Here is a 26,153-nt window from a genome sequence, read left to right as displayed (position 1 = left end):
TGACTCAATAGCATCTATATACCATCAGGCTATGGTTACATTGACCCAAACTGTGGACAGCAATATGTAAATGGACAGTCCCGAAAATGCACAGTTGCTCATTTGCATATTCACTTGCCAGCAGAGGCTTCTGCTGGCAGAAGAAAAGCTGTGTAAATGTGGTTGTGCCAGCAAAGCCTGCCCCACCCTGCCCCGGCAGCAGGCTCACATGCCTGATTTATTTCCAGTCATAAAAGGCTGCCAGCAAAGGGAGGTTCTCACTGGCAGAATCACATTTATGCTGCTTTTTTCTGCCAGCAGCAGCCTCTGTCAGCAAGCATATATGCAAATGAGCATACGTTTGCATTTTTGAGACTGCCCAATGGCATACTGCTGCTGGCAATTTGGGTCAGTGTAACCGTAGCCCTTGTGTGTGTAAACTGCATAGTGATGAGCTAATACAACATTTAGATTGTCACTGAGCCAATGTAATATGTAGAGCAACAAAGGGTCCTGTGGCACTTTATAGACTAACAGAAAAGTTTAGAGCATGAGCTTTCGTGAGTTAACTCACTTCTTCAGATGCTGGACCAGCATCTGAAGAAGTGAGTTAACTCACGAAAGCTCATGCTCTAAACTTTTCTGTTAGTCTATAAAGTGCCACAGTACCCTTCGTTGCTCTACAGATCCAGACTAACACGGCTACCCCTCTGATACTTGACAAAATGTAATATGTGTGTGTGTTTGTCTGTCTATATTTTGTAATCAGTCATGCAAATGCAAGAATTTCAAATCTTTCCATTCACTAAGAAATTTTAAAATTAGCAAATTTAAGATGGTGGTCTCCAAAGATTTACCAGTATCACCCTGGTGACCATAACATCTGTAATACAGTTCTAGTTGGACAGGAATTTCTCTTGTAATTTAAACCCCTTTGAACAAGCAATTGATGCTATTACTCTTGAATATCAGCTTGATGCAACATCAAATCCAATTTCCCTACCCAATTGTCCCATAATGCTTAATATAATTTGAGATTAAGAGATAAAATGTATGTCTGAATGACTTTCACATAATTAAGTTAAACAAAACAATGAAAAGATTAACTATATCTGTTCCCATAAGCCCTTAAAGCTGTATGTTACAGATTACTCACAGTAACATCATATACAAAGCACATAGGACTCAATAAATAACTACCATATGTCTGTATTGACAATATTGCTTTTATCTAATTGGTTGGTATCACCTCAGGCATTGAGAGTGTACTGTGCACAAAGAAATGAATACATGCAATCAATTCTGTTGCCTATTCTGTGTGTACAGAAACTAAAATATTCTTTGTTCTCAAGATAAAAAGATAATTTTTATTCTCAGAAGAGAACACAGCTGTTCCCTCCCCTTCCCCCACCAAGACACGGTATGTGTAAAGGACCAGAAATAGGTTTTTTTATAATTTTCTTGCCAATTCCAACATCAGCAATCCATCTAATGAAAGATTTCTTAACACAATACTATTCTCATAAATATAACAGAATTTTTTTAGAAGAGTCAGCAAAGATCTATTTAGACCAAACATTGCTCACAATAAATCAAAGATGACAAAGGAACAGTATTATAATTACATGTGTCTGAATGAATATTTAGGAGTAGTTATTAAAAAGGTCTTTGAAAATGTTGTCCTAGGGTGCCTGTGAAAACAACAGTTACCTGTTTCCATAAATGGTTATTTTCAAGCTGTTTTGCTCAGGTTCATTCAATTTAGGTTTGTGTGTTTGCCAAGTGCACCAGTGACGGAAGTTTTTTCCCTTCACAGTATCCCCAGAGGACTGGCTCTGGCATCCTCTGGAGTGGCATGTACATGTTGCAGTATATAGGGCACTGGCTCCTCCGACTTTCTTGCTGGAGACTCCAACAGTGGGGAAGGAGTGTGTGAAATTGAATGGATATGAGCAACACATCTTGGCCCCCCTAAGGAGTTTATTTCTGAGGTTCTACTGCACTCCTATAGTTTAATATTTAGAAAAAACAGTTACTCACCATTGTAACTGTTGTTCTTTGAGATGTGTTGCTGATATCTATTTGAGTTAGGTGCATGCCCATGCATGCCTTTCAGAAAGTTTTTCCCTAGCTGTTATTCATCCTGGGTCAGCTGTGGAGCCCCCTGGAGTGGCACCAGTGTGGAGCTATATGTATGACCTGCCAACTCAACCCCCGTCCTGTTCCTTCTTGCCAGCTAATCCAACAGTGAGGAAGGAGGGTAGGTTTCTAAGACATTTGAGCAACACATCACAAAGAACAACTGTTACAACAGTGAGTAACCATTTCTTCTTCTTCAAGTCCTTGCTCATATCTGTTCGAGTCAGGTGACTCTCAAGCCAAAACCAGGTGGAAGGGTTGGAGTCAATAAGTGGCTGACTCAAGGACAGCTGCCCTGAAGGTTGTGTCCCATCTAAATTGCTGCACAATAGCATGGTGAGATGTAAAAGTGTGCACAGAGGACCATGTCACAGCTCAACAGATTTCCTTGAAAGGCACATGCAGCGGGAAGGCAGTTGAAGAGACTGGACCTCAGCATGTGCGGCAACAGGCATCAGGGAAACCTTAGTGAAATTGTAGCATGTTCATATACAGGAAGAGATACACTGCAATGAAACTGGAAACCTCTTCAAACGATCAGCAATGGACACAAAAAGCTGTGAGGTTTTGTGGAAGGGCTTGGTCCATCCAATGTAGAAGGCAAGCACCCACCTCACACCAAGAGAGTGAAGCTGATGCTTCCATTGGGAGATGTAACATTTTGGGTAGAAAACAGGAAGGAAAATGTCCTAGATAATATGGAAGCCAGAGACCACTTTCAGAAAGAAAGCTGGGTGAAGGTGGAGTTGGACCTCGTACTTACAGAACACCACGTACTGGGGCTCTGACGTGAGGCTCAGACACCCTTCTGGCAGATGTGATGGCCGCGCCTAGAAACTCACCTTCCAGGAGAGGTACAGAAGGCAACATGTGGCCAAAGGTTTGAAGGGGACAGGAGGAACCAAAAGCACTGGGAGTACCAAGTTAAGGCCCTAGGCTGGAACTAGATGGCAGACTGGTGCATGAAGACGGGCCATGCCCTTTAGAAAATACCTCACCATGGGGTGTACAAAAACAGATTGCTCACCCCTCCCCCCTTAAAATGGAAGGCTGAGATGGCCTCCAAGTGAACCCTGAAAGAAGAAGCAAGGCCTTGCTGCTTCAGGGAAATCAGGTTGTCTAGCACCTGTGGTACAGAGGTAGATATACGTACGAGGTCATGCTGATGACACCAGCAGGAGGAGTCCACTAAGTGAAGTACAAGTCCCGCATAGATGGCTTGCAGCTACTGAGGCAGACCAGCTGCACTGTCTCCAAATATACTGGGCCAAAAGAAATCTGATGCAGTTCAACAAGGAGAAGTGTAGAGTCCTGCACCAGGGGCAGAAGAATCCCAAGCATTGTTATAGGCTGGGAACCAACTGACTAAGCATCAGTACAGCAGAAAGGGACCGAGGGGTTATGGAGGATGAAAGGCTGGATATGAGTAAACAGTGTGCCGTTGTAGTCAAGAAGGCTAACAGCATACTAGGGTGCATTGGGAGGAGCATTTCGAGCAGATCTAGAAAAGTAGTTGTCCCCCGCTATTCAGCACTGGTGAGGCCACATCTGGAATATTGTGTCCAGTTTTGGGCCCCCTAGAATAAAAAGGATGTGGATGTGCTAGAGCAGGTTCAGTGGAGGGCAACAAAAATGATTAAGTGGCTGGAACACTAGACCTATGAGGATAGGCTGAGGGATTTGGGCTTGTTTAGTTTACAGAAGATAAGACTCATCCGTGATTTAATAGCAGGCTTCAACTTCCTGAAGGGGAGTGCTAAAGACGATGGTGAGAAACTGTTCCCAGTGGTGTCAGCTGTCAGAACAAGGAGTAATGGTCTGAAGTTAAAGAGGGAGAGGTGTAGGTTGGATATTAGGAAAAAATACTTCACCAGGAGGGTGGTGAAGCATTGGAATGCATTGCCTAGAGAGGTGGTGGATTCTCCATCCCTCAAGGCTTTTAAGTCCTGACTAGGATGACTTAGTGGGGGCTGATCCTGCTTGAAACAGGGGGCTGGACTAGATGACCTCCTGAGGTCCCTTCCAGCCCTATGATTCTATGTTGCTCAACTGGGTTCAACCACGAAGCCACTGTGCCATGAAGTGAAGAGACCAAAGGTCTGTGTGGCAGAGGTGGCTGTGGTTCTGCTTGATGAAGTCTGGAAGCAAGGGAAGTCAAATGGGTGGAAGTACGGAGAGCTCCATTAGCATGGGGTACCAGTGCTGATGAGCCCAAGCCAGGGCTATTAGGATAATATCCACCCTGTTCCTGCAAACCTTGAGGAGCACCTTATGCATAAGGGAATATGGAGGGAAGGCACAATGCAGCCCTGGGGTCCATGGAATGAGGAACATGTCCACTAAGGAACTGGCGCTGAGGCTCCGGAAGGAACAGAACTGAGGACACTTGCACTTGCTCCAGGATGTGAAGAGGACCAGCTGAGGACAGCCTCACTTTTGAAAGACAGCGTAAGGTTGTCCATGTGGATTGACCACTTGTGCGAGATCTGCGCAGGGAATGGAATGGAAATGCCAAGGAGACAAAGTCCAGCACACTGTGAAAGGTGGAAACGGAGAACCCGAGCTGCCAGAATCCTGGCAAGTGTAGCTGGACTAGAGTGAAGTGCAGGACTTGTTTCTGTAGCAGGAATGGTGCCAAGGCATGTCCAAGCCTGCCGCTGGACAGGGCCTAGGCGAGTGGATTCTGGAGCCCGAAACAGAATGTCGTTGAGACAGTAGTGGGCCTGGCGAGACAGGCTGCTGAGTATCACTGCAGACGGCACTGCCTACAATGGAGACCCTGGAACATGAGCAGCCATGTGTCAAGTGGGATGGAGATCAATACCATGAGTGCAACCAATGCCCTGAGTCAGATCGATGTTGCTGCTAAAGGCTGGGTGGGGACTCAGAGTGGGGCCGGGACTCCCAGCGGCCAGGCACTTGTGACTGAGCGGGCACAGACAAGACAGCAGTCTTACCCCTGGAGATGCTGTGGAGGGACAGAGGACTCAGTCTGTGCCGAGGAGCTCATAATTTTGATAAGTCACCATGCCTCCTGGTATGTGTCAAGTGTAAACAAAGGGTTAACAGGCACTGGGTCACATCTGGGTGAAGACAGGAGGATTGCGCTCAGTGTGCATGATACCGGCACATCAGGATCACAAGCCCCAGGAGCATGTGGTGCTGTGCGCGCCAAACGTGCCTAGGTCAACAGAACTAGTGCTGATGATTTAGGCATCTCAGGGATGCAAACAAGAAAGAGAGAGAGAGAGACAGAGAGACAGAGACAGAGAGGTGCCGCACTGGAGCCTTCAGGGAAGGCTGATGCCAAGACAAGCCCTTTTTCATTGCGGGTCCCAGAGTAGAGGATGATGCTGTGCACACCAAAGCCGGGGTGCGAAGCTCTGCCATGGGGGGTATGAAGTGCTGACTCCATGAGAAACTGATGGAACCAAAGTCATGCTCCTTTTGAGTCCAGGGCTTGAAACCCCTGCAGATACAGCACTTATCTGGTTGACGAGCTTCACCCAAGCAACGAAGACAGGAGTCGTGAGGGGCATTAGCTGGCATGGACTTTATGCAGGAGCAGCACTTCTTAAAGCCCTGGGACATTTTCATGCCACAAGTCCTTGTAGGGGAGATGGAAGGAGAAGAAAAAAACTTCCCTACCTGCTGATTGCCTTAACTAACTGAAAATAATGCTATATTAAAGACCTATTTACAACTATTTATACAAGAAAGAGCTCGGGAGTCATGGGCCATTTCTACACAGGCGACTTCCTTCAGAAGTGGCATGCTAATACACGGAGCCAAAGATGCTAATGAGGCGCAGATGCAAGTTCCCCGCACCTCATTAGCATAATGTCATGTGATTTGGAGTCCAGAATACTGTTCTTCCAGACTCCAAAACACCGTGTAGAAGTGCGGCCCCTTCTTCCCAAAAATTTTCAGGAAGAAGGGGCCTCCAGAAGAAGGACTTCCTTCCAGAAGCCCCCCCAGGATCGCACTTCTACACGGCATTTTGGAGTCCGGAAGAATGGTCTTCTGGACTCCAAATCACGTGATGTTATGCTAATGAGGTGCAGGGAACTTGCATCTGCACCTCATTAGCATCTTTCGCTCCGTGTATTAGCATGCCACTTCTGAAGGAAGTCTCCTGTGTAGAAACAGCCATGGTGTAGAAACGAGCACTTAGCCACAGTTGCACCAGCCTCAGGGGTAGTAAGAAGGAACTGGAGGGGAGTCAGGTTGACAGGGTCATATATAGGGCCCTACAGTCGACCCAATGGGTAGCAGCTACAGAAAACTTTCTAATAGTCATGCATGCATACACAACTAACTTGAACAGATATGAGCAAGCTCTCGAAGAAGTAGCACAAAACTGAGCACTAAATGTGGAAACAGGGAACTACCTTGTCTTCTTCAAGCGCCTGCTTATGCCCATGCAAGTTAGAGGAGACCAAGGCAGGTAGGAATTTATGGACATGCAGATTGCAACACAGCTCTTCCAAACGCAGCGTCTTCTCTGGCCTGCTGAGCAGCAGCATAATGGTTCATGAACACGCATACCAATGACCACATAGCAGCCTTACAGGTGTCTCAGAGCAGAATGTGAGCCAGGAAGGCTGTCAAAGAGGCCTGTGCCCTCACCAAGTGTATCCTCATGATTGGTGATGATAGGACTCCTGCCAGCTCTTAACAAGCACTATGCACTCTGAAATCCTCAGCACAAAGACTGGGAGACTCTTCATGCTGTGAGCCAATGATATGAAGTACTGGAACAACTTGTGGAAAGGCTTCATTCAGTCCAAACAGGCCATGTAAGTGCCTGTTTTCTTCACTGATCTTTTGAGGCTTAGGACAGAAGACCAGTAGAAAGCTATCCTGGTTCACGTGGAAAGTAGAGGTCAGCTCGGGAAGGCAGAACAGCTCAAACATATCCTTTATCTTTATGGAATACTGTATAAGGCAGTTCTGAAGTTACGGCATGTAACTCAGAGACTTGACACACTGAAGACCCCACAACCAGAAAAGCTACATTCTATAATAGGTGCAACAAAAAGCATGAGGCTACAGGTGGAGCGACGGGAGCCTGGGATATACCAGCCAGCTGTGATCCTGAGCCAGAAGAGATGGACACTTTGGCAAGGGCCACATGAGGAGCACCATCAAGCTCAGTGGTATGCTGGTCCTGTTTTGGTGTGACCATGTGGGGGTGATCAGGGTGACCTGAGATTAATCTTGTCTGACCTTGAGCAGGATCTCATTGATGAGTGGGATTAGCAGGAACACATACTATTCAGGGCAGGAGAAAGGTATGCAAAAGGGAACCTTTAACCAGGGCCCACATGGAACAGGATTTGTGATACTTCCTGTTCAGCCTCAGAGTAACCAGGTCCATTTGTGGAGTTCTCCACCCCTGGAAGGATGTGGAAACCACATCCATGTAGAGTGTCCACTGTGGTGAGGTGAAAAACCTCTGCTCAATTGATCTGCCATTGTGTTCCTGGTCCCCATGAGATGATGTGCTTCCAGATAGATTCCATGGTCAATGCAAAAGTCCCAAAGAGAGAGTGCCTCATGGCAGACAGCTGAGGAGAGAGCTACCCCTTGCCTGGTGATATAGAACATTGAGGCTGTGTTGTCCACCAGAATGCTGACCAGTTTGCCTGACAGACAAGGAAGGAAGACTGTGCATGTCTTGCAGACTGCCTAGAACTCCTTCAAGTTTATATGGTGCACCATCTTCTTCGTGGCCCATATACCTTGAGCCTGAAGATCACTGAGTTTGGCCCCTCAAATAGAAATCCAAGCATCCAAGACCAACTTGATCGAATGGGGAGTGTTGTGAAATGGGACACCTGTGAGCAGACTGTTGGGCTTACATCACTAACTGAGGTAAATACCATCACCAGGACAGATGGTGTCTGGGCTAAGAGTAGACCATTGCCAACTATTGTTGCACTCCACCATGTGTCCCAGAAAGCAGAGGCACATCGTGGCACAGTTGGGTGAATACTGAGACTTCCACAATGAGCTTTTAGTTGAAGGAATGCCCTGGCTGAGGCCGAGTCAAGCACTGCTCCAAAGAGCTCTATCCTCTGCATCAGAACAAATGTGGATTTCGTGTCATTCACCAATAGGCCAAGATGATGATATCTGATGTCCACTTGAATTTTGGATCTGGAACTACTAGGGCTATGTCTGGATGCTCTGCTGCCAGAGGCACCACTGACATGCATTTGGTGAATACCCATGAGGACACAGGTAGGACAAATGGGAGAACCACAAACGAATAATGGGTTGATACCTACTACAAAACAGAGGAAGCATTTGTGCCTCTTGAAGATAATGTGGAAGTATGTGTCCTTGAGAATGCCGGTGGAGTACCAGTATACAGATCCAGGGTGCAGGATGATGGAGGCCAGTGAAACCATGCAGAACTTCAGTGTCAGCTGCAGGAGCTCAGTTCCAAGAATCATCACTAGTGGAAAGCAGAAACTGAAGGTAGTAGTGGGGGGAAGCTGGTGGTGCTGTACACACCACAGCACGTATGCATGAACCACTCCATATGGATACTGGATAGTACAGAGGGGAAAACCATTGGTGCATATGGTGAGCACATACACCTAAGTTGCATGGACATAAAAAGCACCCAAAAAAGAACACCAATTCCTTTAGAAGACCACATGGGATCCAGTTTAATGTACCATGTCTTGTTCTGTCATTTCAGTGGAAAAGCAAACAGCCTACAACTAATTTCATTTTAATCTTTTTTCTCTAACAGATATGCAAATCAAGATATACAGATAAAGAAAGAAGTTGTCAAAGGTTCAATTTAATTTCAAGATATTTGCCAGTCTAACTATGTATATATAAAGAAAATCCCCACAGTTTCAAAATAATGTTGCAGGCTTATAGCCAAGAGGTTTCCATTGTCACCAAAGTGAACTGTAAATTATAATGAAGTATCACCAATAAGACAACACATGAGGTAGCATGAACATTACTATAATGCAAAGTACTTCATATTAAATGATGTGTGTAAGACTGGCATAATAATAGCCCGTTCCTTGAAGGGCTGGAAGCTTGGGGCCTGGTCAATTATCAGCCCCACTGAAATGGTAGTGAGTGATTATAAAAGCCAGCAAGTGGCTCAGTTGAGGGAGAGCCACAAAGGAAACCTGTAGGTAGGGGTAAGGTCCCGAAGTAGCCCCTGAGGAAGGAAGGCAGGCAGATCTCCACATGGTAAGTCCTGGGACCTGTGGCTGGATAGGAAGTTCCAGTTGATAGGCTCTATTTTGCTTTTCTGAGTTTGTGGCCATTCAGAAAATAAACGGATCCCAAAGTCAAGGTCTAAAGACTAATATGGCATGGCTGATAATGCCCCAGAATGGTGATGACACCTGCATAGTATAGCTGGTTTTTGAAAGTATGTAGTGCCTAAGATTCTAGATGGATATTGGTAAATAAAACAATATCAAAGACCGGGATGTAGAAGAGCTTCACCGGCTGGTCTTGATCACTCTAATAGCATACATGCTACAGGGAACCCTTCATTTTAACATGAAGGAACGTAAAAATGGCCACGCTTTAACATGCATTGAGCAGTCTGTAATCAAGAGCACTTTCTAAAGTCAGGTATGTGGTATGCCATGTTTGGTTCTTAATCTCAAATAGTAAAAATTAATGTCACTGAAGAGGCAAAGGTTGCTTTGGAGGCACAGTTGAAAGGTTGGTTGGAAGGGCACGAACTGCTATTACAAGTGTAGTCTCTAACAGGATAGGGGAAAGATCATAAAAGAGAATGAGGAAACCATCCCCACAGGCAACTGAAAAACAGAGCCGAAGATGAAGTTTTATTATTTCAAAACAAAGATCGGCAATTGAAGATTGAAGAGTGATATTTCACCCTTTCTTTGAGGCTGGGGGAAAGTGATTTCTAGGCAGAATGTCAGTTCCCACATGTGAACATTCAATGAAGCAAAAATGTGATGTATGTAGGTATTTATTTCATTTTTTATTCATGCAGTTCTAATTTGTAGTATGGAGTTAGCAACACCCAGCTTTGTGTTCCACTTCCATATGCCACACAGAATACAATACTCTTAACAAGAAGCACTCCAGATAGCTTGAATATACTATTCAGCCACAATTTATGTAGCTTGTACATTTAAGAGACTTAGCTATAATAAACTATGTAGGAACCTTAGCTGTAGAATAAGCTAATGCTGCTCCTCACAGTAGTTGGCAGAAACCCTGAAAGGGAAAAGTCCCAGTAATGCATGCAATTCATAAATCCCCATTGTGGTGCAGGAGCACTAGCTGGCACTGGGAGGTATACACTGTATCAAGTACAATAAGTACAATACGCAAGCTCTTATGCAGTGCTTTGGATCAGTAGATCTCAAAGCATTTTACAAAAGAGGCCAGAATCATTATTACCAGTTTCCAGACACAAAAATGAACGCACAGTCAATAGAGGTGACTTTCACACGGTCATTCAGCAGGCCAATAGCAAAGCCAGAAACAAAACACCAGTGTCCCAAATCTTTGTTCAGTGCTCTGTCCACTAGACCTCAGCACCTCCTGTTACATAACACCCCTTCTTCCACTGCTCCACAAGCACTAGAGGATAGCTTGAGGGAAGAAGCTACTTCACAAGGACTTAAAGCTGTGCGATGGGGACTGAGAACACCGACTGGCCTACTGAAGCCCTGTTCAAACTTTGGGAGGACTCCGAGGAAGTATAATGCTGTCAGCACTCTTGCATGAGGGACACTACCGGAAGTATTCTGTAATAGCCTGTGTGCAGCAGTGTGTTTATTGCTTGAGTCCTAGAAGTTGCATGTTAAATAGAGACTTTGCTCAGTTAAGTCCTTTTAAAAGGCGGGAATTTCTTCCAGTGACCTTTTGGTTTCACCCCATTCACAGCACTATCAGCATATTCAAAGGACTTCAGCTTGCTTCAGTCTGAAAAAAGGCAAAGACAAGAAACAGAAACAAAATTTCTGAGGGGAGAAAAAAGTGTTTATAGAATTAGAAGACCAATGAGGGCAATTATAAAGCAATTGAGAGTGATAAGGTACAGGCCCAGATGAACTTCTAAGAATAGTAAAGACAGTAGCAAGCTACTTAAAATACCTCTGTAAATATGAGTGTATTTGATGACTAGTAGTGGGTTATTATTTATTTCCATACTATCCAAATCATGTTAGATGCTTTATAAACAGAAACACAAGATCCTTGCTCCATGCTCTTTACACAAATTTAACAGAAACATAGAAATGAAGGATGGGGGACAGAATGCAACAAAAGCAAAGTGAATGAACAGTCAGCTGTAGCACCTCTTTCATTGCTGCCAGGATCTGGCTTACAGTTTAGAAGACTAACTTTAAATATTTCATTGACAGGAACTCCAAGGAATTTTAGGACTTTTGAAAAAAGTGTGTTTTAATGAGGGAAGGACAGGGTCATGCTAGACAGTGAGAGGGAAGAGTTTCAGATGCTGAAAGCATCAGGAGTTGAGTCAGAGGACAAAAATGAAGCAGTCAGTTGTGAAGTTTTTGCCCATTCTTTTGTGCCACAAAAATAGCTGATAGACCAGGAGACTTAAGTTGAGCCACACAACAGTATTCTATACACTTTTCTTTGGTGTCCATCTACTTTCTAGGCACGCTTTGAGTTGATTCCACAGCCGAAACACTTTTACGGCATCTTTTTAATATTTTGGTAGTTCTCAAGACTAAAAGTATTTGTGTAATATACTGTTCAGTTATGTTCCTTCTCTCGATTGAGGTGAATGAAAAAACATCTCCAAGATAGGCCTTCAAGATTAACGTCATGTATACATGTTACTCTGCATATCTTATTAAAAGCTTTTCTACAGACCTACACCCAAAAAAAATTGTGCACTTATACAAGAGTGGCAGTAAATATGCAAACATAACAGCATCTGTTAAAGAACTTATTCAAGACAAAAAAAATCCTTTATGGAAGTCACCGACTCAATAAGCATACAAGATTATCTCTGCCAATTACCAATATTTATGTAGCTATTTTAGATCACATGGAAAAATTAAGGAATCCATGCCAAAACCTAAATAAGAGACTAATCTATAAAGTCAGCAAGTCGGGTATAAGAATTTATTTTTGTTTTAAGAAAAAGAAAGGTAGGAAACTTATACGACGCCAAACACAACTGTGAGTGTAAATATGTGGGTTGAACCAATGGCATTTCTCTCCTTGCTGTTCCTTCATCCTGCCATAAGATTACTATAGTCTGGCACCTCCACCCTGCTAGTTAGGAAAAGCTGTACTACGTCAGTTCAAGTGAAACACTTGACACAGATGGGCTATCTGTTGTGTCTTCTATGACCACCACTTGCAATTTCACATATTTCTGTTCTTCTTGTGTGCTAATATTACATGATCTCATGAGGCAAACAGGCTCAGGAGAGCTAAGTACTGGATAATAAAAGAATGATAATATATTTTCCACATCTGTTATACCTATGATACTATAACACACTGGTTGAAAAACAATGGTCCATAAACCACCAGTATGCAGAATTGTAGGTCACATGGTTCTAGCTCCACCTCCTATTGCTTTCAAACGATGAAATAGTGTGAAAGTTTAGCTATCCAGACATAATTTTCCTAATTACCTTCCCGGAATGATACTTGCCACGTAGATGTTTTAGAGCTGAGAACTGGAATGGGAAATATTTTGCAAGGCTCAGAATAGGAAAGAGAATGCTCCATGAGGCAGATTCTCTAAATGCTGATTCCCATGGTGGAAAACTTTGAGAATCTCTGCTGCTAACAAATCCATGGCCATCCTAAAACATCATGTTGCATATCCTGTCTTCTTGGAACTTTGTGATGTCAGTGGACTTAGAATTTAGATGCTCCTTTTCCACAACAACAATTCCCTATTTGAGTAAATGCAGGACAGGTGTTACGATTGCATAACATGCAATGTATGGTCAAACAATTCTGGATGGAACAAGAATTAAACAGTGAGATCTTCTGTGCATCTGTGTGGTGCGTGCATAATAATTTTATGCACACAGAAGTACATAAATTGTGTAAGATGAAAATTAATTTAAATTTTGTAGTCTAAAGCACATTGACCAAAGGCCTCTTTGTAAAACAGACAAAACATATGAGCACAATAAGCAGTCGAAAAATGTACTGTGAGATATTTGTGATGTATTATGAGTTCACAAGAAATACAAAAAAAATCCTGTATTAAAGAAATAATTTCCTGTAGCAACTGAACTATGGAAACATAGAAAAGCTGTATTTTTTATTAGCTGGGACTTCAAGAAGCAGCTATTTGTATGTGATCAAATAAGTAGAAGGTGGTCATTTGGGTTGCAAGCATTTTAAACATTTTGGTGTGGTAATCTTTCATTAGTCTGAAAGTACTTTTGTGTTTGCATCAGAAAATCTGTTAGCAGCTGCCCTCAGAGACAAACATCTGCATCATCATCACAGCTGTCAGAATAATCCCCTACCATGCAGCAACACTGTCATTCTGCCTTATGCATCACAGAGGATAACTCATTAAAAAAACCAAACCTGTAAATGAACTAAACTTCATTTACCTTCCTAAGGAGATATGACAGTTTTAATTACAGAATGTAAGAGAGGAATACAGGAAAATGTAAAAGCTAACATTTGTAATATGAACATATTTTATTAAAACATTTCTTTCAGTGGGGACAGAAAAAAAGAAATTAGGTCAGATTTACCAAAATGAAAAATGTTGTTAATCTTGATATGTTATTAAATCATCCTTAGGCAATGAAAAAAACCCCCTGATTTGGGGTTGAAATACCCTCCAAAAATAACTGAAATTTAAACAATATAAGGGGAAAAGCTTGAAGTTAGGATGCCACATTTTCTAGATGTTCCAATTACAGCTTAAAATTTGTTTTGTTCCAGAAGATGTTGTTTTCTGGGTTTTCGTTAGTATTTGACAGATATTTGGATACTACAGTGATGGTGTCATATTAGTACTTATCTTGGACTTCAAGATATCTGATGAACTGTCCATTAATTTTTATCAATACCATCAGGTGCTACATTTTGGTTTTCATGTCAATCTCTCTTTAACTGCTAGTATCCTTTTCCATCTGCCTTTACAACTCTTGCTGCAGTTACAATTACATATACTCTACAAAACTAGCAGCTGAAACAGACCTGGTTGGATAAGCATCTTGCTCTGCTTTCAGAACTAATTTTTGTGTACGCTGGAATGTGTGGGGAGGACTGGGACAAAGCACATCTTACATTTTGGGCTTTTGTGCAAGGGCTTCATGCAGTCTTGGTTCTTGAATTCCTGCCATGTGAGGACTGTGACTATCTTGTGCTGAAAGCCACAGTGAATGACCCCAAGGGTGTAGGATGAAGAGGGGCCCTGGTCTCACTCCCTTCTGTGCTGACCACAAGAGCATAACAGATGCACATAGTGAGCCTGCTGTCATGTCTTCCACAGTGTGTGCTCTGACACATATTTGATGAGTCAGTCAGAATGCTCCTGGTACTGCTTCTAGGGCACAGTGTTTCTACACGCCCTTCCTTCCTTCCTGCAATGTGATTTCTGAAAAAGCCAGATTAGTGAACTGAACCTGATTTACATTCTAATAAGTAGAATAGAAATTAGACACTGAAAATGCCTATTAGGTTATTTTACTTATTTCCTTGTTCCTGAGACAGACTTCAAGAAGCAGTGAGCACTTTCCATGGGTGCTGTTGCTATTCAGCAGCTCCACAGATGTTTCAAGTTGGGCACTCAAAAATCCGTGGCTTTTTGGAAAATTCTGGCCTCAGTGTTTCTTTAGCTGCTTTTACTGCAATTACAGCAGCTGGAAATGAGAAAGGGAGCAACACCATGTGGTTAACCAGCTCCCAGTACACCACTTATCCACAGACCATAGCTGAGTTACCACATTTCTCAGCTCATTGCATGTTCTGGTTTGGAGGAATATCTGAACCTTCAATAACATACACACACCCTTCATTTTATCAGTGAGTCTGTATGGGCCACAGACCACAGCAGCACTACATTAAACCTAAACAGCTTTCTCAGTGCCTCACCAAAAACCAGCAGCTGGCTAAAGCTGCGTGTGTCATCCTATTATCTGAGTGCATTCCAAGCGCTGCTTCTACCTGGCTGGAAGGGAAGGGAGGCTATTTGTTTCTATATTTACGCAGGTGGGAAGCAAACAGACAACATGGGATTCATAGAGGTAAACAGATAAAGGCAAGCTTTGTCCCTCTCTGAGGGAGTAACCCAAAAGTACAGATCGAAAGACACGTCCCAAGAATTTCCTATAAGAATTTGGTGGGTGGGAACAGGGACTCTCTGGGGGCTGTAACAAGGCGGAATGCAGGTATGCAGGAAAACTGCACTGGTCCACTCCAGCAGACTGCCAGAATAAATATTTTTCTTACCTGTTCACCTGGCTGCAGACTTCTCTGATAATTAAGCCATAAGTTTGAGACGAACTACAGTCAAGGCTATTGTTAGCCTCCAGAGTTTTATATAATCAAATATGATAGTATGACACTAAACAAAAATGATAATGTACGGAAAGCAAATAGGTTGCTGATTTGCGTACCCAATGGTACATTAGAACAATCTTCCATGAAATAAGTAGCTGCAGAAAGCTCTGTACAAAATTAGCCAAATCAAATTAGAATAGTTATTAGAATTCTAACAATTATGCAGCAGCAACCTAGCCAAACAGTGACATGAGAGAAACAAAGCATTATTTGACTGTTGGGTCTTTGTAGGCTATTTTTGGAATGTTGATTTTTTTTCTGGGGCACCGCTTAGCAAGTCAAGCACAACTGCATGTAGTTACATAGCCAGCAGCCATCCTCAGCAATTGATCTTTAATCATATTTCTCAATGGCTGCAATCAGAACTCACCACTGAAGCCCAGGAGAAGTACTCTGTAAAGATCAATGGTATTTCATGGCCCAGATTCTGCAATATTACATCTGTGATATCAATGCATTTAGCTCTAAGCTGCTTTCAAAAAAAAGTGACAATGGCAGCTGTTTTAAATCTCCTCTAGTGAAATCATGGGCACAGAGACATGAGAATGTCTCCATATAGTGCTTGGTCTGCCTTGTATGTTCAGGTATCATTGCCATTAATAGCTGCGTCTACAGGTGCACGCTACTTCGAAGTAGCGGCACCAACTTCGAAATAGCGCCCGTCGCGTCTACACGCGTCGGGCGCTATTTCGAAGTTAACTTCGACGTTAGGCGGCGAGACGTCGAAGTCGCTAACCTCATGAGATAGGAATAGCGCCCTACTTCGACGTTCAACGTCGAAGTAGGGACTGTGTAGACGATCCGCGTCCCGCAACGTCGAAATTGCTGGGTCCTCCATGGCGGCCATCAGCTGGGGGGGTTGAGAGATGCTGTCTCTCCAGCCCCTGCGGGGCTCTATGGTCACCGTGGGCAGCAGCCCTTAGCCCAGGGCTTCTGGCTGCTTCTGCGGCAGCTGGGGATCTATGCTGCAGGCACAGGGTCTGCAACCAGTTGTCGGCTCTGTGGATCTTGTGTTGTTTAGTGCAACTGTGTCTGGGAGGGGCCCTTTAAGGGAGCGGCTTGCTGTTGAGTCCGCCCTGTGACCCTGTCTGCAGCTGTGCCTGGCATCCCTATTTTGATGTGTGCTACTTTGACGTGTAGACGTTCCCTCGCTGAGCCTATTTCGATGTTGGGCTGAGCAACGTCGAAGTTGAACATCGACGTTGCTGGCCCTGGAGGACGTGTAGACGTTATTCATCGAAATAGACTATTTCGATGTTGGCTGCACGTGTAGACGTAGCCAATGAGAGCCATCTGCCTAGTGACAAAATAATCATTCCAAAACTTCACTGGGGCAATCCAGTGCTTTCACTCAACGAAGTAGGGATATATCACCTATGTTAGTAAGATGGCAACATGAAAGTATTCTTTCCTTCATTGCCATACTTTGTTTGTCATTTGGTATAATTTCCAGTTAATATTCCTGGGAACTACAGGAAAAGAAATACAAGAAAAGACTGAATTTATACAAGAAACATGATCTCTGCTTATTTCAGCCTCCAATTATTCTAGTTTCTGAACTTTCTAAATGCCTGAAACACTATAGTTGGAAAGGGGGGACAGATAGGTTGTTCAGTGACCTACGACCAGTCACTCCTTGTTCTAATTTCTCAACATGTCCCAATAAATACTCAAAATTCCTCATCACAGACATAACCCTTTTGACCAAAGAAGGGAAGACAAAACTCACTGAAGAGCCTACTAGCACTAATGTTTAATTATTCCAAAGTCACCACTGAACATAATTAAGTAATGACATTTCCTGGAGGGACAAATATGATGTGTTGGTAGAATTACTGCTTCAGGTTGAACCTCTCTAGTCTGACCTCCTGGGTGCAGAACAAGAGAATCTGAAGACCACAGAGATCGATATTGTTTAGCAGCATTAACAACATCTCCACTGCTTACTGAGCCCTTAGAAAATGAAAAAGCAGTCCTATAGCACTTTAAAGACTAAAAAAATAATTTATTAGGTGAAGCTTTCATGGGACAGACTAGAAACTTCCAGATATGAAGCAGGTCTGTCCCACCAAAGCTGATCACCTAATAAATAATTTTGTTAGTCTTTAAAATGCTACGTGACTGCGTTTTTGTTTTGTTTTGTGAAGATACAGACTAACACATCTGCCTCTCTGTAACTATGGGCCCTTAGAAGACACTTACAGGTAAATTGCAACTAAATAACAGCATAGGACACTAAGAGCCAGGGCTGGTGGCTGTAAACAAACTTTATGGGACCTTGGGAAACTTGGCCACATCCATAAGTGGTTATCTGGCTAACTAAAATCATGCTAGACCACAGATGCTCCCAGACGAGAGAGTACCAGACTAAAGAGGTTCAATCTCTCTTTTATCACTTATTTCTGCATAGTGTTTTATTGAAAATCTTGATACCAAGCGCCTTTTGTCTAAAAAGTACCATGCTCCCCATATATAGAACTATATACATAAATAAGATCAGACACCTCTGAGTTTCACTCTTTATAGCTCTTATCATTATGAGATACATAAAAAAAAGCTAGAGAGGTTAAAGGGCAAGATTCAATTCTCACTAGAAGACTGATTCTGTACTCACTGACATCCACGGCGTTGTTGTTATGGATTCTAATGGGAACAGGATAGTGTAATTTTAAATTGGTGCAATTTTACACAAATCCGGAGGATTTTACTAATTTAACTGAGACTATAGCCAGGACCTGATCCAATATTCCAAAACCAAATATTAAATTGTAGAGTTAACATCCAATAAAAAGAACTTTTAACACAAAGGTGCAAATATAACTCTAGTCTAAGTATGTCAAAAAATCTCTGAACTTGGCCCTAAGTCTAGCTTTATACTGCTTCCAACAGCTCTTTGTTTGGAACAAATACTACATTAACAGTTTTAAAACTGTCACATTTGCCCTCTCTTTACCTGTTAAACATATGAACTGAAATTACAACATGACCTGCCAAGAACAGAACTTCACAAAGAATTTTGCAACCACAGAGGCTTATTTAAGAGATATAAAACCTCGTTTATACATGTTTTAGAAGTCAATTATGTTCTGGGGAACAATGTGGATGAATTAATATCTTTTATTAGACCAGTTTTTCCTGGTAAGACTCAAGCTTCTGCATTTACAGAGCACTTCTTTAGTAAGAGCTCTGTGTAAGCTCAAAAGCTTGTGTCTCTCATTAGCAGAAGATGGTTTAATAAAAGATATTACCTCACCCCACCTTGATTCACTATTATCCTGCGACCAACACGGCTAAAACAACACTTCATAAAATTACGTTCTGCACAGTTGCATACTGTATCTGGGACAATTCCCTTTTTAGTGTTGTAAAACTTCTCCTGCTAAATTAACAACATGTTCTGAGACTATGTCTAGTCTATAATTTTATTTGGTATATTTTAACATATAATGTAAGTGATAAATCTTGTGTGCCATATTCACGAGTAGCCTCATTAGCCATCAGTTGACTAATGGTCAAACTCTTCTACTTTTACTTGTGTTGAGTAGTGCAGTATCTTAATTTGCCTGGGTAGAGAGGACAGAACTGGAGTTTAAATTTGGGTTTTCATACTGAAGTTGAAAGACAGTTCCATCCTGAAAATTCTATCATCTTCATCTATCGGGTCTTCTCTCTGTGTGTATTCAAAGTAATATTTTTGTGACTTTGAGTACATTTGTACACACTTGGTTCTGTAGGGTTACAGGGAGAGAATAAGATTCTATCTCTGCTCATTTACCAGCTACAAAAGTGTTAATTAAATTTCTTCCTTCAGTGACTAAGGGGGATAAAAAGCAGTTACACCCATGTAACGTGGAACAGACTCTGAACATTGGGGGTGATCAGCTGTTACAGACCATAGAATTTGGCCTGCAGAATCTTTTATTTTAAATTGGTAGTCTGAGAGATTCAGTGGGCAGAAAGTGTGCAACTTAACTTTAAGAATCTGGGGCTGGCAGTGAGAGAGAGAGAGATAATATTATACTAGTAAACCACGCAAAAGTTGATCTTGGAATCCTTGAAACACAGAAGAACCTGCGAGGGCCTGATGATTTCACTTTAAATTTCTAAATACTGTAAAGAGCATTCTTATAAGAAAGTTAATATGGAAGAAGTGTGAGTTGAGTCTATACCCCATAACACTGCATTGTGTATACAGCTTTCTAAAAACAGATTCCAAATGTGAGAATTCCAAATCCTGAAAGCTAGAAATGAGATAAATAGGTGAAGAGACCCAGCCAGCTCCTTGGAAATTCTTTGCTGCTCAACAACACTGCACCCAACTTACACCACCTACCAAACCTTAGTGCTTCTACCTAAGGTTGACAAGGTGTATGAAGTATGAAAATTAAATTTTATTAAGGCATTATTAGCAATCTGCAGAAAAAGACCATAGAATAATATATTGACATACAGCAGTGTTGGGATTCTAGTGTTTAAATTCACTAAGACATAGAAATTATCATCCATTATTAATGAAGCAAAATCACGCTCACATGCCATATCCAGGAATAGTGACAGAATATGGGCTTGTTTAACACCTTGGGAAGGTGGCGATAAACATTTCTCACTCAACTCTCACCTAACATCCTGGTAATGAACCCAAGTTTTGATAATATATAAAGTTAAACCAAAAGTATTTCAAAAGCACTAGTGGGAGAGGAGGGGGAATCCTGGCCCCATTAAAGACACTAGGAGTTTTGCCACTGACTTCAACTTAGCACTTCACTAGTTTTATGATATTTTCTCCAGAAAGTATTCCAATCCACAGATAAAAAGCATACTTTAAATAAAAAAAGTCTTTATACTGGTCGTTCCTCAAAATACTGTTCCACCAGATAATCCCATACAGGTTGTGTCTACACGAGAGAGTTTTGACAACAAAAGGGGCCTTCTGTCAACATAACTCAGGGAGCATCTACACAAATAAAGTCTTCTGTCAACAGAATCTTGACACAACTCTGCATTTGTCTCAATGGAGTTATCCCTCGAAAATTTGAGGAATAACACTTCTGTTAAAAGAGTTCTGTCAACAGAAGTGCACTGTAGACACTTCTGTCGAGAGACAGGGCTGCTGGTTCACTGGGCAGCCATGTTTGCAGAGCTTCTTTTCAGCCATTCTGTTGACAGAAGGAAGGGCAGTCTGGCTGCTCTCTGTCGACCGAGCGGATTGCTCTGTCGGTCTCCTTTTGTGTGTAGATGCACTCTGTCAGCAGAGGTTTTGTCGACACAAGTCTATGCAGTCTTGCAAAAAACAGCATCAGATGATGGCCACCTATTTAGGCAGGAGTGTTGAAAGACACTGAAAGACAGTAGGACAATGCATATTTTAGCTTTGTTGGTTTATAAAATGGGTAGACTTTATAGCTTTCTCAATTCAATTATGCATGAGATTAATTAATGTAATAAATTCAGCCATTTCTTTGATAGAGGACCTTGTCAATCAAATTTTCTTTTAAATAAAACATTTCCACAGAAAACTGGTCCCAGAGTGATGAATTTTATTATCCTACGTTCAGTTATTTGGTGTGGTGGTAATGGGGCACTGACACTTATTATACATAGTTATTTAGCCAATACGTGAACAAAAGTTTCATTTTCAGATCCTTTTACTATACAGCTTCTTAATGGGCAACCTAACATTCCAGGAGAAATGAGGGTTTGCTGATATGTATTGTTATTTCTATTATCTTTCACCAAAAGGCAATGTGCCACATCTTTTGCTGCTTATTTTTTCATTCTCTTCATTCAACAATGTATTCTAACACCTTCTGTCTGAGGCTTACTGCCAGTAAAGTCTTGCAAAAGGCTGATTTTTTGGTTCACTATACATTTCACCCTCTCCCCCAAACAGTTTCACTGACAAAGTTATAATTTTTGGTGAACTGAAGTTAAAAGAAAATCATGTGAAACTAAATATATTTTTTCTGTCACCCAAATAAAAAAAAAAACTGAATTTTTTCCTGAGCTTTCTTAAACATCTTATTTTTTCATTAAATTGAACTAAATTAAAACATTACTTTGAATCAAAACTGAAATACTGTGTTTAAAAATGTCAAAAGAAAATTTTGTTTTTATTTCCCCCAGATTATTTACTTTATTTTCCTGAAACAACTTGGCAAATCTGATACAATTTGACAAGGTTGTCCTGGTCCTGAGTCCACAGTAGTCCCCAGCAACTGGCAGAAGCAACTGCAGGGGAGGTCCTGCCTTGCCTCTGCAGTCCCATCATCAAGCATGTGGGTGTAGTGCTTCATGGAATGTAGCTGTCAAATTCTAACAAGTCTCTGCTGAGCCCTGTTGACCTGAGATTTTTCAAGGGCTTGTAAAGTGGCCAAATTTGGGCATTTTTTTTCCCCTCATGGAAACAGGAAAAACACGTACCTGACAAAAAGGCAATTCTCTCTGATAAATTTCAAGGAATTCAAGTTCAAATATATGAAGATGCTAGAGTTTCTCAGGAAAATGGTTAGACTTTGTTAGCATGAGCAAAACAGGTTTTTCCCCCGTATCATTTGCAGAAATGAAGGAAACATTTCTGGTGAAACCTTCTGTAAACCTTCAGCCTGACACAGATACCCAGAATGGAAAACTTTAGCACAAACTAGTAATTTGGCACAATATAAGCAACTGAAAAGAGAGTTTTATAAAATATCCTACTACCTCCACGTTTAAAAGATTAATAGATTTGTGTTAATTTATTATACTTGAAAGTTTTCACTAGAAAGTCAGGATTTACATGAATAAAAAAGCTAATTTTACCTGAATTTCCTTTTTTAAGCAAAGATAATTAAAAAAGAAAAAAAAATTATTCTTCATGACAGCTGTTATTGACCTAACCACTTTCTTTAGAGTCAGTCTTAAGCTATGTCTAGATTACAGGGATTTGTCAACAGAAGCTTTAGTCGGAAGACATCTTCTGACAAAACTTCAGTCTACAGATCCACAGCCAAGCAGATCACAAGAGTGATCTGCTAGTTGACACAGAGTGACCGGACTGCCAGGATGCTCTATTGGCAAAAAAAATGCCATCTGGAAGCACAGCAGATACGGCTGCCTGGTGTCCCGAAAACCCTGTCTATCGACAGAGGGCCCCCCAGAACATCCAGACTAGCTTTCTGTCAACAGAGATCATGTTATTCCTTGTGGGTAGTGGGATACAGCCGCAGACAAAAGTGCTGCATTCTGCTGACTTACTGTCGAAAGAACGGTTTGGGAATCTGGACGCACTGTGGGTTTTGTCAGTGAACAAAACACTCTAGTATAGACATAGCCCCAGTTACTAGCATAAAACAGTAAAAGAAAAATCAGTTTAGTACAGGGTGACTTAACACAATAGCCTCTAAAACACCTTCTATGCCATTATAGATGATCCTGTTGTGTTCTACTTAGGTATTTTAGTTCACTGAACTGAAAGTGCATTACAGTCTAGCCCATTTGCCACCTTCCTATGCTCCCTTACCTGTTTCAAAAAGCTACATGTTTGCTGCTCTCAGGAATATTTTCTGCGGTTATATATAAATGTGCTAGCATTTGACTGGTTTTGTAAAGAGAGCAAAGCTCCCCTTCACAACTTGAGTGCCAAGCTGTGCTATAAAGAAAAACATAAATCTTCAGTGCTTCCTGCTGTCAACTGAGGAAACATTTAGCTGGTTAAATGAAAAAACTAGCCTGCATATCAGCATCTTAGAATAGACAGTGCTGTTATTTATGGTCTTGGAACAGTATTACCCTTCAAAATCTTTGAAACTGTGGGCTATTTAAGTGGGAACCACTCTCTGTTTCTTGCAATGCAGAGTATGTTCTGAAACATAAGGATGTGCTGCACCTTGCAGATAAACTAATGAACCTTCCCTTTTCTCTTCCTTCTAGCCATTCATGAAAAAAAAGAAAAAAAAATCACTATCAAAGCACTTCTTCTGCCTCCATATCGAAGAGTTCAGTCCTGCTACCATTGAAGTAAATGATAGAACTCCAATTGATTTTGCTGAAGGGGGATTACTGTTAGGCATTAAATAGATAAGCAAAAGGAGAAGTAAGAAGCTTGCCAGTTGCAAGTTGTAAACCGTTGTCGCTATAAGAATACTTCCTGCCACATCGGCCTGGCCTACAAACAAGCTATGTTTACACTGGAAACATCTGTTGACAGACATTTCTGTTGACAGATATTTTGATGGAAAATCTCTCCCAACAGTGTGCGGCCACACACTAAAGTGGATTGAAAGCTTAATCCTCTCTGTCAACAGAGAGTGGCCAGGCTGCTCAGCCCTCTCTCTACAGAATGGTGGACTGGAAGATCAGCAAGCAGGGCTGTCTGGTGAACCGGTAGCTCTGTCTGTTGACAGAAGGCCCCCCAGAGCATCCACACAGCTTTTTTGTCAACCGAATCTGTCAAAAAAGGCACTCTTCCTCATCTGGGAGACGCAGAAGGTTGCTGGCGAAAGTGCTGACTTTTGTCCACATGCTGTCAACAAAACACACTTTAAGTGTGGATACTCCACCAGTTTTGTTGACAAAACTCTCTAGTGTAGCCATAGCCATAATGTTTAGTAGAGAAATAATCTCAAATATGTTGGAATCCAATGGAACTGATTAGCTTTATTTGAATCTTCTGTCCAAGAAATTGCAAAAGCATTATCATTTACAGCTATGAAATTTGGTTCACATCACCCTTGTCTGTTTACAAAAGAGGGTTCCAAAAAGGTAGAGATCCCATAAAACAAAAATTTCTGAAACTGCCCGATCTATGGTCTTACTAGTGTGACCCCCAAACATATTTCACTGATTTAGAGACATCGTAGCTGCGTATGTGTGATGTTAGAGAGCCAGGAGAGATGACAGCACCTGGAGCTCCTTCCCCCTCTATGGACTGGTGTGGGGAAAAGCCACAGTTTATCAGACTGCTGGAGAGTGCCTGGGAGGGGGGGCCTTTTTGCACAAATGGAAGAACAATGATCCCAGGCCTCAGCACTGTCAATTTGCCAACTCCAAGAGCACATACTCAGTGCTTTCTACAGGCCTGATCCAATGTTCCACTGAGTCAGCTGAAAGGGCCCCCTTAGCATCAATGGATTTTAAATTAAGTCCACAGTGCCTCTGGGGGCATCATGACTTCAAATCACAGTTCTTGCTGTGGCGTACAAGGTGTTCTTGCTTCCTCAACATTTATAAGAATAAGACTATGCTAAGAAAGGTCTAAAATTTCCATACCTCTCTGATAGCTGTACAAAACTCACTCTGCAGCACTTTCTTTAGGGACTGTAGCTTGTGTACTGGTACTTCTCCAGACTCTTGTAGTTTCTCCAGCAATTCAATTGCTCTTGCCACATCTGAATTGGTAAAAACAGGAATAAAGTTCAGAAAAGCAGAGATGTAACATGTAAGAATGATTAGTAAGTGGTACCGTGATGATGATCCATGTTTTCAATACATAATCAGCTTTATCAATGCTTAATTTGTTTGTGTGTTTATAGTTCTTTAAGAGACAAGATAAAATTAATTTCTGCAGATAAACCACTTGATATGTACACATTTCCTTCAACTAATATATGTGCAGGCACTGCTGTTCAAAAATCTGAATCCTCCAGTACTGACATTACATGAATATTTATCAATTTACAAGTACTCCTTTCTTAAAAAAAAAAAACACATGGATACCAGTACAAGCAGATAATACACTGTATGACAGTATGCTTAAAACAGTAATACCTAACTGCTTTATTCTGCATTAGTAAGAACAGCACCAAGGAAAAACAGAGGCATGCTTTCAAAGAGTCTGAGTTAAAATAGTGCATGGGTTATGATTATGGATAAGGAAAGCATTTATTTTCACTGGAACTATACACTAATATTTTATTCAAGACTGTCTTTGCCTGTTGGTAGAAGGTGGCTTATCTAGGGTGTGTCTACACGGGCACAAATCTTCGAAACAGCCATGCTAATGGCCATTTAGATTACTAATGAGGTGCTGAATTGAATATTCAGCACCTCATTAGCATTAGGACGCTGATCGGAATAAGGTGATTTCGAAAGGGGCTGGTCCTTTCAAAAAGGACCCCCATGTAGCCGTGCGGAGCTGCACGCTTTCGAAAGCGGGGCTTTCGAAGCGCCACGGACGGAAGCATCCTAATACTAAGGAAGCACTGAATATTCAATTCAGCGCCTCATTAGTAATCTTCGAAATATAGCTATATTTCGATGATTTGTGCCCGTGTAGACACAGCCCTAGTGATTAGAGCACTTGCCCAGGGCTCTGAAGGGCCAAGTTCAATTCAATGTTCTTCCAGGTACTTACTTTATGACTGTGGCAAAGCCAATCATCCTCTCTGCCTTGGCTCCTCAGCTGTAAAATGGAGGTAACAGCACTTCCCTACCTCACAAGCATATTATGGATTGTGAGATGTTAAAATGATGTGGTCATGCAGGCTATATAAGCACTACAGGTA

The 26,153-nt window shown here is 41.8% G+C and overlaps 1 protein-coding gene across 2 annotated transcripts in view; it reads right to left on the bottom strand.

The window, feature by feature from the left end:
* The window catches only part of LIN7A (lin-7 homolog A, crumbs cell polarity complex component), a 99,582-nt gene that overhangs the window by 25,738 nt on the left and 47,691 nt on the right, over nucleotides 1–26,153 (bottom strand). For both annotated transcript variants that reach the window (XM_075012284.1, XM_075012277.1), the window contains exon 2: nucleotides 24,919–25,037. In XM_075012284.1, coding sequence (XP_074868385.1) covers nucleotides 24,919–25,037 — 119 coding nt within the window. The remainder of the gene's footprint in view (nucleotides 1–24,918; nucleotides 25,038–26,153) is intronic.

The sequence above is a fragment of the Carettochelys insculpta genome, chromosome 1 (genome assembly GCF_033958435.1).
Source record: "Carettochelys insculpta isolate YL-2023 chromosome 1, ASM3395843v1, whole genome shotgun sequence".
Lineage (NCBI taxonomy): Eukaryota > Metazoa > Chordata > Testudines > Carettochelyidae > Carettochelys > Carettochelys insculpta.
This window is presented reverse-complemented; position numbering and strand designations above follow the sequence as displayed.